Genomic DNA, 17,225 nt, shown 5'->3' on the forward strand with positions numbered 1-17,225 from the left:
CTTAATGAATAATGCTGGTATTAGTGTGTGGTCCCTCTTACCAAGATAAACTTTCTCTAAAATAAATATAAATATACTTCTGAAAATCAGAATAAGTTTAAACATACTGCAATATAAATCTTAAATGTGTTTCTGTAGGATAGTAGAACACAGGGTGAGGGAAAGGGGAGAGAAGAATTACAATATAAAGCAAGGTTAGTGCCTGGGAAAAATGTGTATGACAGGGACTGACAGCCCTACTGAAGGCCTTCATGTTTTCATGTTGGCTTAGAGCATGCTCTCTCTTGTGTCATAGTTGCCTTGGTCACTGCAGAAATGTGCAAAATAGCTAAATTCTAATCCCAGGGGAGAATGGTGATTTTTAAGCAGAGCAAGATTTAACATTTTCAAGACTACAGCTCATTCTTCTTTCATCTCAGACATAGCCATGATCATACCATTGTGCAGAAGTGTTACCTAAGAGAGGGACTGGTAAACTGATACTTGTAGATGAATCTGATTTATTTTGAATTTTTAGAGATGTGTGTGGGAAGGAGAAGGAAGATCTCTACATCATCCTTGCTTCCTATGATTGATACCCAGCTGCTACCATCTTTGAATCCTGATTTATGTTTTCAAGGTTGCCCATGAAAAAAAAAAGAGACAGAAACTTGATTTTAAAATGACATGCCAGTCAGCGTGAGGTTGCACTTGAAATAAATTGCAAGTTCCGTGTATATTGGCATAAACCTCAGAATTTTCCCAGATATTCTGGAAAGGCAGGAACAAGAAATGGGTGGCTGGGGCCCGGCTTAGGCATCTGTTTGCCATATGTTTTTACTAAGAAAATAAAATAAATTGTTAGAAAATCTGCAAAAGGTGGCACCAAACTAAAAACAGTGCTGCTAACATGGAGACTGGGCAGCTGGGGCTTCCTGGGCTCACAGTGGAGTATAGCTAATGCAGCTTGTACTACGTGCCTCTGAGGCAGTGGTTCTGTCCTCACAAAAGCCATATCTGATCCATGGATCTCCATTAATCCAAGAATATGGAGGAAAGGCTACGTGCAGGCACAGGATAAAACAGAGATATCAACAAATTAATGGTTATAGATGTATGAATGGAAGGTGTGAGGCAGGAAGAGTAACACATGTTGAATGACACTTGGTGCAGAGTAGCTTGAGGGGACGCCTAGGAAACAAAACCGTCAGTGCTGACTTATACAGACACTGGCAGTGAGATAAAGATAAAATCTGCATGCTCATCTGGTTGGGGAACCACCATGTGAAAGAGCACAAGGAAAAGGTGAGAGGCCTCTGTGGAAATAAAATATAGACCAACAGACAGGAAACACTGCAGGAATTAGAATGTAAATGTATGCATATCTGCATATAAAACTTATACGCAAAGCTTACTAAACCTATTAAAAGCTAATAGATCTATGTCCTTCAGAACTCTAACAATCCTTATTAATATTACTGTGGCTAGTGGCATTTTTGTTCACCTCTTAATTTTGAGCTGATAAAGCCAGAGTAACTCTGTCAAAGGTAATGGAGACAACAGTTGGTACCAGACAGAGGATCAGATTTTCCTGTTTGCAAACAACCTTTATCAAGATGGTTTATCAGATAACTGTTGGTGCATGGAAGTACAGTAACTAACTGGGGCTGTGATGCAATATCAAAATGTGTGTTACATAAAGTATAAAATAATTTTAACTTTTTGTCTGTTTGCTTGCTTGTTGACATCATTTTTAGCCGGTCTTGATTTCTCATGATAGCATGGTTTTCAGAGTCCACACCTGAAGATTGAGAAGAAACATGATACCTATGCTTATGAGTTGTTTGACTGCTTGCTGCTTGTGATGTATGATTGACCACTTCAGTTTTCTGCTCCACAGTTTTTTACTGGAGTTTGGAAACAGAATTAGAACATTGTTACTAATGATTGACTAACAGAACATACTCTCAATTATGCATCAATAGACATGTTTGTATCTGAGAATTCAAATGAAAACAGACATTCTCAACACATTTCTGCCAAAAAGAAATCAGAGATTTTTAAATGAGACAGAGTTGGGGCTGGAGAAGAGAAGGTTCCAAGGTGAGCTGATAATGGCCTTTCAGTATCTAAAGGGGAGCTACGGGAAAGAAGGGGGCAAACTCTTTAGGAGGGTCTGTGGTGATAGAGCAATGGGGAATGGTCTCAAACTCAAAGAGAGTAGATTTAGGTTGGAAATAAGGAAAAAATCTTTTACAGTGAGGGTGGTGAGGCACTGGGAACAGGTTGCCCAGTGGTGTAATCAATGCTCCATCCCTGGAGTCTTTCAAGGCGAAGCTGGATAAGGCTCTGGGCAACCTGATGTAGCTGTACATGTCCCTGTTCATTGCGGGGAAGCTGGTTTGATGATCTTCAGATGTCCCTTCCAACTCAATGGATTCTATGATTCTATCATTCTGCAAAGATGGCAATTCTCAAGGTGTGTAGAGAATTCAAATACAATTTCATAAACTTGTTTTTGCACTACGTATCATGTTCTGAATTCTGGCTTATAGCTGTCAAATTTAGAAACTGAGAAGTGTCCTTCCCAAATCTGGCTTATACTTGTAGGTTGATCTAAAAATCTTTAGGAAAATACAGTTCTCTCTCTTTCATAGCCAGAAAAAAAAAAATTCTCAGGCAACTTAGGCTAATCTTATGCATAAAGATCATGAAAACTGATCCCTAAGCTAAGCCCCACAGCTTCATACTCACTGGAGCTGGCCTGGAGTCCTGGCATATCAGGACCAGGTTAGGTTCTTCTATCCCGCCAATGTTTGTATCCCTTGCAGTGGCTGAGACAAAATTGGCTACACTAGAGTTTGTGATGATCTACTGAGTTCTTGCTCTGAAGACAGTTTTTAGTATTGTAGGACAGATGTGAACAAAAGGAAAAGAAGAAGATTAAAAAAAAGGTTTTATTTTCAAAATCCACGATTCCTGAAATTTTATTGATCATTATTAATCACATCTGAAGCATACAATTCTATGCTCATTGCCTCCTAAGTGAAAATTCCCATTACGTGTCCGGATTCAGCTTGTGACTAAGAGGTCTGTATTTTCCAGGATCATCTTTTTATTCTTTTTTAATACTTGGAGTAAGTTGGCAATTCAAAGGTCCTTTCCATGATGCTTGTTTCCCACTAAGCTGCTTGATTTGTAAATGTGTAATTGCGACTGACGCTTCATCACACTCTTTGTTCTTGATGCCAGGCTTTCTGTTCCATCTACCACATTTTGTTGGGCAAGCTTATCCTCCTGCTGCATTCTGAAATCAGAAGAGAAGCAGTGACGAACCCATCTGTCTTTTCTGAGCCTTTGTTCAAAATTGTGACGATACCTGTTTGTAGTAATGGAATATTTGGTATCGAATTATTTTTACAGTAATTTGTTTCTTTTTCCTTCTAACTGTAATGCCCAGTGAGCTTTTCATATTGCTGTGTTCAGCAAAATGTTTTTTACATTTGCAGTTTACTGCTATTATCCTTTTTTGCATTCTTTGTATTTTGATTGATGGCATCTGACTAACATTTCTGCATCTTCTATGTTTCACACGTTCCTTCTTCCCCAGCATGAATTCTTTCCTACTAGTAGATTTGTGGCACTTTTTTTTTTTTTTTTTTTTTTTTTTTAATACCCAGTAGAATGTTCTTGAACAATTTCCAGTTCCTATTAATATTTCCCACATTAAATTGATGTTCCTGGCTTGTTACGGCAACAGGGTTTTTTTATGCTTGGACAAATTGTCCCTTTCTGTTTCTAACTGGTATCACATTCAGCGTGCATGAGGTAAATGCAAGTGTGTCGTGATTGCTGGTAGCCAAATAAGGCAGGTCTGCACTGCTTGAGTGAGGTCCGGTGACAAACATGTCTGCAATAAAAAGTATTATTTATTGTTTCTAGAAATGCTATAAAAATGGGATGATCCTCTCTAGCAGGGGTCTCCAAAGCAGGGTGCTCTCACCCCAGGGAATGCAGAAGACGATCCATGGGGGTGCAGGAAGAAAATGTTAGAACTTCAGTAGTGCATGGGTATGGTTTATAAATAAGTGAAAATGCATATACTGGGGGTGCATGTTCAAAGGTTTTTTATGGATGTGTTGCATGATCCAAAGGGTTTAGAGATGCCTGGTAAGTGTATTTTTAGGCTCTACACACTTAATTCCCAGTTTCTCTTGGCCACTGGCAGGCAGGACGCTGGGGCAGATTGACCCTCATTAGGAGCTACCACAGGAGTCCTTACGTGGTTGTGACAAAATTTAACCTGCTTCAGTGACTGCTTGCAGAGAACTGTCTGCAGCTTTCCAACCATGCGTAGATGTTGATTAAAGAATGTGTTCCTCCTCCCCATTCTATCCTTATGGCATTGCAGTTTTCTAAATGCTCAGGTCATATGAATCATTCTTCAAATAGTAAGTATAGAAGTATAGATAACAAAACTCTTCTATGATCTTTTCTTTTTTTAAGCACCTGTTCAGACTGCAAACACAATACAGTTACTGTGGCATCCTTTGCTTTATACATTATGCCATACTGGACAGAAAGCTGCAGACTTGGATAGATTAGATTGACAGCTCTTCACAGCAGATGGGGCTGCAATCTGAGATCCGAAGCAGTAGCCCACCTCCAAAGAGTTCTTGTGGTTTAGACATTTCTAAGTCAAAAAACATTGTCTAGGTTAATGTAATACTAATTTCTAGGCTGTTATTAAAGGGCAGCCTGATGGAAATGTTGCCCACTGCAGCTTCTTGTGTCTGTCTTCATGCACAGAATTGCAGTAGCTTTTGGAAGAATTACTTTCTAGACCATCTTAGATCTACAAACATGATAGGTTTTGCAGCCCTGGTTGAGTCTGATCAGAGCTGACATCCTTGTGCTTCTGTGAGAGCTGCGGGAAGGATGTGCTAAATATGTCAGGTTAGAGTCTCCCCAAGCAATTTGACAACAGTTAGGCTGAGTGCACCATTTTGGAAAAGTGTGCTGACTCATGACATAAGAGAGGAAGGATATTTATTTTTAAGGAGTAGGCTAGAATGGTGGGATCCAGACTCACTTCACGACTCTTCCAAAGTTCCCATGTGACAGAAAATCACTGAATACCTCTGTGCATAGATATTCTCTTCATACAGCAATTATGACACTGTTTTCCTTTGTGTTGCTTTATCAGTTCTAAATGCCTTTGGAACTGGGAGTGTCTCTAGTTATGTGTGTAAAGAGGACTTGGCGCAACAGACCCCTTGTTTTCACAGGGAAATCTTCAGGCTACTTCCATGCAAATGTTGCATAGCAGTAATGGTCATAGGGATACCTGCTGATCTTTTCCTCCCATTTGACATTTAGGCATACATAGCAATTCTAAAAATTATCCTGACAACAAATGGGAAAGCTGATGTGCATGGAAACTGCTGCTGACCAGTAAAAAGAGGGCGGGAAGAACATGTGAGTTTTAAACCAAACCAGGTTCTTGCTTTGTTTCACCTCCCATCCCCAAAGTCACCACTGGCCTGAGGCAGGGACACATTGCAGTGAGAAGCAGTAGATACCCAGTGTGACTCCTGGCAGAAGATTTGCCCTATGCTGGCTAGTAACGCTTGTGAAGCTGCAGTCTGAATGGCATGGAATCACAGAATCATAGAATCAAGCCATGGAGTCATAAATCCACAGAATAGTTTGGGTTGGAAGGGCCCTCAAAGCCCACCCACCCCACCCCATGCTGTAGGCAGGGCTGCCCCCCACCAGCTCAGCTGCCCAGGGCCCCATCCAACCTGGCCTCGAGCGCCTCCAGGATGGGGCACCACAGTTCTCTGGGCACCTCTGCCAATGCCTCACTGCCCTCTGAGTAATTAATTTCTTCCTGACATCTAACCTTAATTTCCCCTATTTTAGTTTAATACCATTTCACCTTGTCCTATCACTATCTGTCCATGTAAAAAGTCAGTCTCCTTCTTGTTTAAAATTCCCTTCAAGTACTGGAAGGCTGCAGTGAGGTCTCTCTGGAGCCTTCTTTTCTCCAAGCCAAATTCCCTCAGCCTTTCTTCATAGGAAGAGAATACGCTGCAGGCATCATGTTTTGCTTGAGCTGTAATCATGCACTACAGAAAGCTGGACAATGTTTTCACCAAATAGCATTTCCCACTATTTTTATTGGATTTCCACAATTGTTTTTGTCCATTAGATGCCAGCAGTGTGATTCTTGTTGTGTTACGTTCTCATGGGAATAAGTGCTGCTTTGGAGGCATGGCGTAGAAGGAGCTTTCTTTTCAAAATCTCAGGTTTTGCAAGAATTTTAAGGTTTCATCTTAGTTCTTGACACCTGCTTTTTTAATATCTCGGTCTCAGCCATTCTCAATAACTTGCTTTAAAAAGCCTTTCGCTTAAACCTGTCTGGGAAGCTTTCACTTCCATCTACAGGGGATGTGATTCTGTGTGTAGTGAATCCTGGCTCTCTTTCCAAAAGGTTATACTGCACCAGCTTGCCTTGCTGCTGGAAATGCTTTCCCTTGTGCTCCTCTCAGCAGATCAGTTTAAAACACAACATCCATAGCTCTGAAAAACCTTCAACCCTGATTTGTTCCCCAGCTCCTTAATTTCAAAGGCACAGCTATCCACAGAACTTTTAGAAAAGAGATGAAAAGCAGATGTATGTGCTGAGCACTGCAGAGCACTGTATGATGGGTGGGAAACTTCATGCAATAATATTATTCAAGGTGGAAATTCTTGACTGTGGCCCAGTTCACAAAAGTTATGAAAACCCTGTTATGAGTTTGATGATGCTTTTTGAAATTAGAGGGGATAGGGAACAAAATGAAACCATGAAAACAATCGCAAAAGCTGAAGGGCTCTGGGTTCAAATTTTTCCCAAATGTTTGTTATGTTTTTAAAACAGAGCCTTTCAGTCAATGGCAGCAGCATGTGTTTTCAAAAATTGTGCAAGCTGGCACAGTTCAGTGCCTCAAAGAGAAAGAGGCAAAATGTAGCCTTGAGAGTCAAAAGCCTTTTTCAGTAAAGGCCTTCTTTATGTGTTCCTGTAAGTTCATCCTGCCACTTATTGGAATATGAGATTTCTTGCAGCAGTTTCCTTTTCACTTGAATGTAAAATGTCCCCCCCCCTTTTTCTTTTCAATCGTTTTAAAAAATTATACTCTTTACTACAATAAGTTATCTTTATCAAATATTGTATTTTTGCCCTGCTTTCAATTAAAGATTCCTAAAAACATTCGGTTTACTGCCAAGACAGATTTTTGATAGTTAAGAAGCTTTTTACTTCATATCATATAGGGCAAGAAGGTGGTGGTCACACTGAGAATTTAGTATTTTAATACTAGTTTTCTACTAATAATATATTAAATTATTTCTAAGTAAGAAACAAATTTGACTTCACTTGTAACCTAATGACAAGGCTCCACATGGTCCCACCATTTTACTCCTCAATTTTTAGTCATTTTCAGTGGCCTGGAGTGTAAATTCACTCTAACTGGTCTTATTTATTGTCTTTCTATTCAAATTAGGGCAATAGTGGCATACTTTCTCTACTTGGCTTTAATTTATTTTTGCTGAGAGAATGGTTTGAAAACTGTCTGGGACTTATTCTCAAGTCAGCCTCTGAATGGGCATCTTGACTTTGCTCAGTGATGTTCCATTGACTGAGCATAGGACCGGGTATAGGTAACCCAGAAAGCCTGTGGACCATCCGTTGGATGGTCACAGCCAGAGGGTTGTTGTCAGTGTCTCTATGTAGAAGAGGAAAGTGATGATAAGTGATGTCCCCTGGGAGTTAGTCTTGGGACTGGTGCTCTCCAACATCTTTATCAATAACATAGTGGGATTGAGAATAACTTCAGCAGCTTTGCAGGTGACACCAAGCTAAGTGGTGTAGTTGGCAGGAAGGTATGGCATCCGGAGGGACCCGGACAAGTTTGAAAAGTGAGCCCACATGAACCAAATGAGGTTCATTAAGGCCAAGTGCAAGGTGTTGCGCTTGGGTCAAGACAATCCCAGATATGTATACAGACTGGGAGAGGAACAACACTGAGAGCAGCCCTGTGGAGAAGCACTTGGGATTGCTGGACATGATCCAGGTGGACATGACCCAGCTGTGTGCTCCTGCAGCCCAGAAGGCCAAATGTATCCTGGGCTGCATAAAAAAAAATGGCCAGCATGGTGAGGGAGGTGATGTCTCCCTCTGTTCTGCATGTAGTACTGTTCTACTGTAAGTCCCCAGCTGGAATACTGCATTCAGGTCTGGAGCCCTCAGCACATGAAGGATAAGCAGCTGCTGGAGCAAGTCCAGAGGAGGGCCACTAAGATGATGAAAATTCACCTATGAAGAAGGGCTTAGGGAGCTGGGACTGTTCAGCTTGGGGAAGGCTCCAGGAAGTCTTCACTACAGCCTTCCAGTACTTGGAAGGGAGCTTATAAGCAGGAAGTGGACTTACTTTTTACATGAACAGATAGTGATAGGACTAGATGAAATAGTTTTAAACTAAAATAGGAGAAATTAAGGTTAGATGTCAGGAAGAAATTAATTACTCAGAGGGCGGTGAGGTGCTGGCACAGGTGCCCAGAGAAGCTGTGGTGCCCCATCCCTTGAGGCGCTCAAGGCCAGGTTGGATGGGGCCCTGGGCAGCTGAGCTGGTGGGGGGCAGCCCTGCCTACAGCACGGGGTGGGGTGGGTGGGCTTTGGGGTCCCTTCCAACCCAAGCTGTTCTGTGATTCTGTGATTCGTTGCTAACGCAAGGTTTGTTCTAGGCTTGTGAGCAAGTCAAGACCTTAACTCAAGTGGATGACCACAGTATACAACTAGTATTCTCCACATAGTAAATTGAACGTCTGTGAATGTTCATGATCCACTTGAACTGAATGATCTTGAATGATCACAGAACTTAAGTGTAAGTGGACAGTAAGCTTGTTCTCCACCTGAAGTAAGGTTTGGCACCTACCTTTAGAGGTATCTGGCAGCATGCTTATATGTGAATGTGCTGCTGTGCATTGGTACATCTATTTGCTGCTTTTGCACACACTGGTACAGAAGCTAACTGGTTGTAGTGAAACCTGGATGCATTTGCACTATAAGAGCTAGAGCTTAGCACAAATGCACTGCAGTTGTCTCTTATCTGCATGAGTGCAAATGAGCAGATGTAAAGAGTAGAGACTGGTAAATCAGGTAAGGCATTAAGTCAGTCTTGAGGACATGAGGAAGCACTGTAAATGTATTGAGGAAGTCAATCAAAAGGTAAGGTATAATGAAAAATGGATAAAAGAGGGAAAATTATATGGGACTGTACTGAGAACAGTTGAAGTTGCCAGCCCCAATTAGTGTTTGTGAAATCCCTGGCTGTTGCCATGGGAATAAATGTGCTACTACAAATGCAGCATTCTGGCTTCTTCACAGGATCAAGCGAAGTTGGAAAGAAGCAAATCCCTGTGTAAACATCAATATCGTCAATTAATTAGGAAACACAGCAAGATAAATAATGAAGCCCCAAGAAAGGTAAATTAATTTCTGTTTTCTTTCTGATAGGTTCAAAAGTTTCCCCAGTTTCAAACTATTTCTGCAATTCACTTTATTCTAGTGTAATGCATAATGCAAGTTGTTGTGGAGGGAGATTTTGTAAAAATGCATTCTTTAAAAATGTATTTCAACTACTTACGCACATATCTTGCTTGAAATTTCATTTAGCTTATTTATTTTTATTTTTATTTTTATTTTGAGATAAAATTCCACATAAATAATCCCAGAGTTCTGTGTTTTTTTAAGAAAAATTGATAAACAATCAAAAATATTAAACAAGGCAAAAAAAAAAAACAAAAAAAAAACAAAAAAACATTTCCAACAGTCTTGTCTCTTCATAACTTCAGAATCTTATACTTGACATTAGAGTAGATCCATTGTACACATGTGGGCTTGTTGAGATACATATAGTATCAAATTACAGCTGGATTCCCACATTTCTTAAGGAAACCCTTGCTTTTCTGAGTTCAAGTCAAGAATCTCATCCAGTTTTCACAGCCACATCACAACGTCCCATGTTCAAATTTCTTCTGTAACCCAATGCAGCCAAAACATCCCATGTTGTGAATATAATGAAAGGGTGTCTCAAAAAAGAAAACAAAAGAAATAATGCTAAAAGTGTTTCCATAGAGTAAATGGGTTTCCTTAGCTCACATTTGACAAATTGCTGTATTTGGAATTCTCACAAATGTAGGTCAGGGGTACAGTTCTCAAATATATCATCAACTGTTAAGAGTTTGATTAATTGAGTCTACATTGATTCAATTACTGCATCAGTAGTTTGGCATTTTCAAAAGTTAATCTTTTTTATTCATTAGTAATTATTGTTTAATCCATATCTTGTAATATTCCTGATGATCAGCTCCATTCATTTAATAAAGAACAGCTAAGTAGCTCTTTTCCAAATACTACCAAGCCTGCATCACATCTTCCAAACTTGGGATAGAGCAGGATTTTGAAGTCTGATGGATGACAGAGCACCACTCACGCACACTGCGCAGACAAGATCAACTTGGAATACATGGACTGTTTTGAATTTTGTCGTGCTTTTGTTGTGTTTATATAAAATTGCTTCAGGAAAGAAAAAGCAATCAGAATCAGAGCATTCACTGGCCACTGGCTCAGCCAGCTGAGGTTTTTACTCGCAGCTCCGAGTGAAATGCTGCCTGCCCTTGGGCTTGGCGGTCTGTATAACACTCCTTTTCTCTTGAGTTTTCTTCTTTCTACTTTTTCTGTTTGGATGGAACTTCCCTGGGTGGTGCAAATTGGGGTAGCTACCAAGCAGGGTCCTGATCTCTGCTGTGGCCTCTAGGTGTTGCTATAATACAAATAATTAATCAAACAATGTTTCATGTATCCATAGAGGGAGTTGCCAATTTTTGTCAGACATGCTTAATTATGTACAATCAAATCTCTTTCCTTCCTCTGTATCGTAACTGAAATTTGAGCTCTAAATATTGGACAAATGAACCTGAATGTGAGAAGAAACGGTAGGAAAACTGCAGAAAGAGATTTGGCTTGCCTCTAATTACAGTCACTCATTTTGGGGTGCGTTGGGGCCTCCTGTCTGAGGATGGTCTCTGCTAGGTGAGGCTCCTGACTCAGCCCAGGCTCCCAAGGCATTGTGTCTCTTTGTGGGGACGCAGCCACTGACATGGTGATTTAGGAATACAAGCACATGAGGCACACATAAGGATATGAGTGCAGGTGATCTAGATTGGGGCTGGTATCTAGGGACACAATTTTCAGTAACTATAAATTGAAATACAGGCAAGCTACTGAGGGTATACTGAGGATAATACGGAGGGTTTGTCAGTAGATCCGCGTGTTTTACCTAGCAGGACTATTATGCAAAACTCCTCGACATACCAAGTAGATATTGTAAGAACAATGGTCTAATTTTTAAAATAAGCCATTAAAAAAAAAGAAAAAAAGAAAAACATTTGGAAGAGTTTCCACATCCCTTTGCTTTGCCGCATTTCCAAAGAACAATGTGCCAATCCTGCAGCCTACCATAGCTCATCACTTGGTGACACCTCCAGCTGAGCAAGTCCTGCAGGAGACTGGCCGAGGGGCAGGTGCCTCTCAGAACTGCTTAGAAAATGGATTTATAGTTAAACAGTTTTTTCTACTGGGGGATAAGTCATCCCTCCTGCAAAGCAAGGGCAGGCGAAGGAGGAGAGCTGTCTGCCCACAGAAATTGCTGTGCATCCCCATTGGGGCCTGGTTCTACCAGGGCAGGAGATGGGATCAGAGCTCAGTCCACTTTCTAGCCAGACACACATGCTGTGGCCTCCCTCCCTTGGGGCTGTTAATTGGGGCAAGTTAATTACAACTTTTTGCTGACATGGAGAAGTGCAGTGAGGAGAGGGAGGTCTCTACAGCAGGCCTCCATGACAGTCATGGACAGGAGCTTACCGAGGCTGGGTAACCAGGCACTGCAGGTCTCACTGTATTTATATGAAAGCTCTTTTAACCTAAGGACTAGCCATTAAACTGCCAGTGTTCTTAAGCATCCTTCACCAATCTTTCCACTCTTAAGACTCAAGTACACAATTTTTTAATGTTTTATAAATGATAAAAAATTCACATCAGATTTTAACAGAATTAAGCATACTTATTCAACACACATGGGGCCTCTGAAAAAAACGTTATTCAATTTAATAATTTTAATTTACATTGTATATGTACAAGAGCGTTTCTTTCAACCCACAGGTTAACACCACAAAAAGGAGAAAAAAAAAAGGAAAAAGAAGAAAGTACTGCAGTTAGCGGAGTGAAGAAACTCTTGAAACACTGTTGTCTGAAACAAAAGCAAGGCACTCTCCCTTAACACCTGATATATTCCTGAATTCTGCCTAGAAAAAGGCATGTTCACACTGAGAGAGCTGTGAGGAAGGTAGGAGATTTATTCTGCATTAATTCTTCTTTCACCATCGTGACCTGTCACTGGCTGCACTCTACGATGGGTCTGTGCACTGGAGTTGAAATGAAGGACGGTTCGGTAGGTGACGGGAATGGGAGAGTATCACAGTTAAGACTATCCATGGAAGACTAAAGCACACCAGCTACATGAAATCTCACGTGGGGCTCTGGACCTGCTCCCTCCATTCACATCCCACTGAATAAATAAACCTCGCCCGACAAAAAGCAATGTCACTGTACTGTGCTGAAAACTCAGTGGAGGGGCCTGCTCACAAGGAGCGCCCGGGACCCCTTCACTGATGCTCAGCGCCTGGCAGGCTCTGTCCCTAGGCAGAAGTGATTTCCCAAGGGACCTTGTGTCTGACACAAGGAGACAAAGGTAAACATACTTTCTGATTCGGCTTCTGTATGTTTTTGTATGCGCACATGTGTGTGATTGTGTGTATATATATATATGTATATATATATATCTAGTATATACAAAAGCAAGTTCAGTCAAAATATATTTGTCTTGCTGGTCAGGCTTGTTACAGCAACCTACAAGAAACATTAGCTTCTCTGATATTTAATTATGCTATTATGTTTGCACATAAGCTTAAAAGTCAATACAAAAAGCAATACTTTTCCAAATATTATCTGCAGGTAAACCGGAAATATTAACTATAGTGATTAGAAGTCTGTTTCCCTATTGACACTACTATAAATCTTGATATAAGAATAATTTTTTCATAAAAGCACATCCAAACATAGTAAGTGATAAAATACCAGATTACTATTTGAAAACCATACAGTGACTCGATATCTGGGTTATCCTTTGCAGCAATTAGGCAATTCATTTGGCATCTGTTTGATTGTATAATTTAATTTCCATATAAACAGCATAGTTTAAAAAAAGACAAAAGCTAGAATGTTTAAAGCTAACAAAAGATACAGTGACATCAGGTTGACATTCAAAAATTTCCTTAGCAAAATGACCAACAAAATTTTGACTTAATACAGTGCATATAAAGTTTTTTTTTAGAACTAAAATCTTTAAATATTATTTGAATTTAGCAAAACATGAGCAAGATTTTAATATCAAAGTGCTAAACAGTACTGCCTTAGAAGTCACTGCAAATGAACTGTAAAATAGCTCTGCTTGTGATCTGACAGATATTTTATATACAAATGGTTAATAAAAAGACACGCGCACGCTCACGCACACACACACAAATATAGGTATATACATATATATATATACACATTATATATATGTATATAGTTTTCCAACTGGTGTATCTGAGTCAGTGTGAACACCCCATTTCCTTATCGTGTGTAACAGGGCTCCTACGAGCTGGCAGTCATTGCAATAAATACAGGCAAAGCCAATACAATATACCATGCATACAAACGTTTATACAAATAAAGACACTATGCAACAAATTATTTCATATTAATATGGCATCAACAGTATAAACATACAAAAAGGAGTACGAACACGGAATGTTTAAACGCAGCTCACTATATCCTTCCTAGCACTTACATTCATACTATTTTACAAGACTTGCTTGTTCTTGAAACCCATCGTGCGTCTGTTTACTAACCAGGTACTTCTGTTAAAGTCTAAAGGCAAACTATCCCTGATGCTGACCCTGTGCGCTCCAGCCACTACTTACTTGCATTTCCTTGTCTAGGGAACAACTGAGCCGTGGTCGTTCCCGTGTCTCCCACAGACATTTGTCAGTACGTCACGCTACACGGAGTCAAGTTTGGAAAACTCTGTCATGTAAGTTAGTGCACGTCAGTTTCTCACTTGGTTTCTTCCTTTTATTTTCATATTAAAATAAATTAGTTAATAAACAAGACTTAGTAAGACAGCACTTTAAAAAATTGCACTTGAACATGGGAGCTAACAGCCATCGTCATTTTGCTATATTGGATTTATATGAAATGTTCAATTGAATGTACTTTGTTAAAAAAGTGAGATTTTTGTTTCGATTGTGCTGATGTATGTGCCCTTGATGCAGGAAGTATGCTAACGGTATCCTCACGAAACACATACTACCCTGGCAAACAACTACTTGCTGTTCTTGATTTCAAACACACATCTTCTACCACTGTATTCCTCATGTCCCATGAGGTGTTAAACAACAGGTTTGAAACAGTCGTGTTAACCTTTTACTGCTGCTGGGATAGCATTGTCCAAAAGTGCCATATTAGCCGTTTAAAAAACCCAAGTCACGCACACACACACACACAAAAAAATACTCAAAAAAAAAAAGAAAAAAAAAAAGAAAAAAAAAAAAGAAAAACAAAGAACACAACCCCAAAACAGTAAGCCAGTAAGTTTTAGGCCTCATGTTGTAAGGACAAAGCGCCAGAAAAGACCTCATTTTAGAGCTGGAGCTGCTTTTCTGTTAAGTGAGGGCAGAAATGTTAGCGGTAAGTCACGATCCGTTTGCCTGCTCTGGTGGGCATTTGCCTTTCAGGAGGGTGGCTGGACTCAGAAGGGCAAGGTGTCCAGAAACAGCCTGTCGATAATGGAAGGAGCTGGCACCAAGTCTTCCAGTTTCAGGTAAAAGATGCGCTGCAGTCCCAGTGTGCAGAGAGAACGCAAGTCAGCAAGAACACCCAGTACCTTAGGCTCTGCGGACTCGAGCGGCTGTCCTTTGTTTTGGCAACTGAAAGTTAAGTGATCTTTCAAACTGCTTGTGATCTTGTTGCATAGCTCTTCCACTTTCTTTGGTTCTTTTAAGCCATGTCGTTCTGCAAAGTGAGGGCACAAGAAAAGAAACATAAACATGTCAGCATCCCTACTTCAAGTGGAGAGGACTCATTTGCTTCAGCATAACTATGTGCTCTGGCAATCGAAGCAAAAGATGCTTCAAAAAGTGTATGATTTCTTTCAACAGTTCAGGTTATATGATGTCAGTTAACCTTTTTGTCACACAAAATAAGAGATGATAAGCCCCTGTTTCTTTTTAGCTACTAAAATGGGTAACAGAGATGTTCAATCATGACTGAAATTCTAGTATAATGCGTCCGAGTATCCTGTGTATCTCACATAATTTCTGCGATAGGAGACAGAATTAACTGGGTGATTTTCCAGCAAAACTATCACAGGAGGTGTTTTGGAGATTTCTGTGCTTCCCCACCAGTTGTGAATGCTCAATAACTATGGCAACCATTATTTATTCAGTGAATTCAAGTGGCGATCGATATCCTTAGCCAGCTTCATCAGCGCCAGGCCCAGAATTCCACCAGGAATTTGCAAACACTCTTATAAGAAACTAAAAGCAACTCGCCATCCTTTGTTATTTTGATCAGCTACTGCTTTTTAACTTATTCTTTTTTAAAAGGCTCAAAATAAAAACAGCCTGGAAGTTAACTATTTTGCTTTGAGTAAGCAGTGCCTAAAGTGAAAAGGCTGCTATGTTATCCATCACAGAAAAAATCTCAACATTCCTAAAAGCAAGGGAAGCCACGGCTTGTCCCCATTTGAATAGCTTTTTAAAATGCTGCAATGCTGCTAAATACATCCCCAGTTCTTTAAGCTTAGGTGTAATGAATCAGATTTGTCATTCATTCAAAGCTGGCTCTTTATTAGTACGAGAGAGATAATTTCATGTTGTTTGCTATCAAATTTTAGTGGATGAATTAATTTAACATTTCAGAAGAAGGATCTCAAATAATTTTGTGGCCTTTTGATTTTTCCTTTGACTTGGAAATTCACAGATAAGTAAAAAGCGGCTTCACAACAAAGCGCTCTCCACTTACATGCAAAACAGCATTAGACTGAATAGAGTAGTCTAAGATAACACAGATTAAATTAATTTTAGTCAACGGATGGAAAAAGCAGTGATGGTATAGGATGAGCAGTGAGAGATCGTGGCATTTCTTCTGATGCATCTGAAGCTGTCTGCCTGCTCCATTTCTCTCCCCCACCCCGGCAGCCACAGGCTATGTTGTGCCAATTGCCCCAAGTCCTGCTCCTTTCTCTTTACTCCAGGAGGAGGTGGCAGTAGATACTTTCTCTGTCCACCCCCCGATGAACGCTGGAAAGAGCACAGTCTTCTTTACTTCCAGAAGCAGGCACAGCAGTGCCTTGCCCTGACATGTGTGTATAAACTACTTACGCCTCCCCTCGCTGACGTTTTTGGCCCAATGCTCTTGACAAACCAATAAAACAGATGGAATTCAATGAAGGCAGTCAGAAATGGAAAGGTCTGATTTTCCAGTGATTTTCACCCCTTCTACACTGTTTCAACATTACTGAGTTACGCAGAGCTATCTCCTGAAAAATACTAGTTTGGGATCAGAACCAGGAGGCACGTGCATACATCTCTGGCCAGAAGGTGAAGCAATGAAGTACCATCAACGTGCTCTGCTGCTTCAGAGCAATGCTCATCCAAGCAGCAGCATCTGCTTCAGACATCTTTTTCACCTTGAAGGAATTAAAAAACTTGGGTATCCTAAGTGCTTTGTTTACATTAAAACATGAGGAGTCAATGAATATTTAAAGCCTTTCCAGTAAATGTTGAGTAGTGTAATTATGTAAACCTTAACTACACAGGTCACTAGGAGTAAATACTTAGCCAGATTCTGCCATTAAAAATCTTGGGGGATAAATATTTTATACAAATTTAAAAAGCTGTAGGTTGTTGTTGGTTTGATGTTTTTTTTATACCTCTAGCCCACTGAGAATCTGCAGGACATGAAGTCAATCCTGTGGTCTTTGAAAAGTTTCCATCTTTTAATCGGTTCTGATGTTGTTTCCTGGCTATGTAAGTGA

At 40.2% G+C, this 17,225-nt stretch overlaps 1 protein-coding gene and 1 long non-coding RNA gene across 5 annotated transcripts in view; one reads left to right on the forward strand and one right to left on the reverse strand.

Moving 5' to 3' along the window:
* LOC128091172 (uncharacterized) overlaps window positions 1-12,281 on the forward strand; it is a 26,024-nt gene extending 13,743 nt beyond the window's left edge. For all 3 annotated transcript variants that reach the window (XR_008211281.1, XR_008211280.1, XR_008211279.1), the window contains 2 exons: window positions 9,410-9,508; window positions 12,245-12,281. This is a non-coding gene — a long non-coding RNA (uncharacterized LOC128091172). The remainder of the gene's footprint in view (window positions 1-9,409; window positions 9,509-12,244) is intronic.
* Window positions 12,170-17,225, reverse strand: part of NR4A3 (nuclear receptor subfamily 4 group A member 3) — a 25,004-nt gene continuing 19,948 nt past the window's right edge. For both annotated transcript variants that reach the window (XM_052704144.1, XM_052704143.1), the window contains one exon: window positions 12,170-15,199. In XM_052704144.1, coding sequence (XP_052560104.1) covers window positions 14,937-15,199 — 263 coding nt within the window. In that variant the 3' untranslated portion in view covers window positions 12,170-14,936. The remainder of the gene's footprint in view (window positions 15,200-17,225) is intronic.

Source organism: Tympanuchus pallidicinctus, unplaced genomic scaffold, assembly GCF_026119805.1.
Source record: "Tympanuchus pallidicinctus isolate F22 unplaced genomic scaffold, pur_lepc_1.0 scaffold5, whole genome shotgun sequence".
Lineage (NCBI taxonomy): Eukaryota > Metazoa > Chordata > Aves > Galliformes > Phasianidae > Tympanuchus > Tympanuchus pallidicinctus.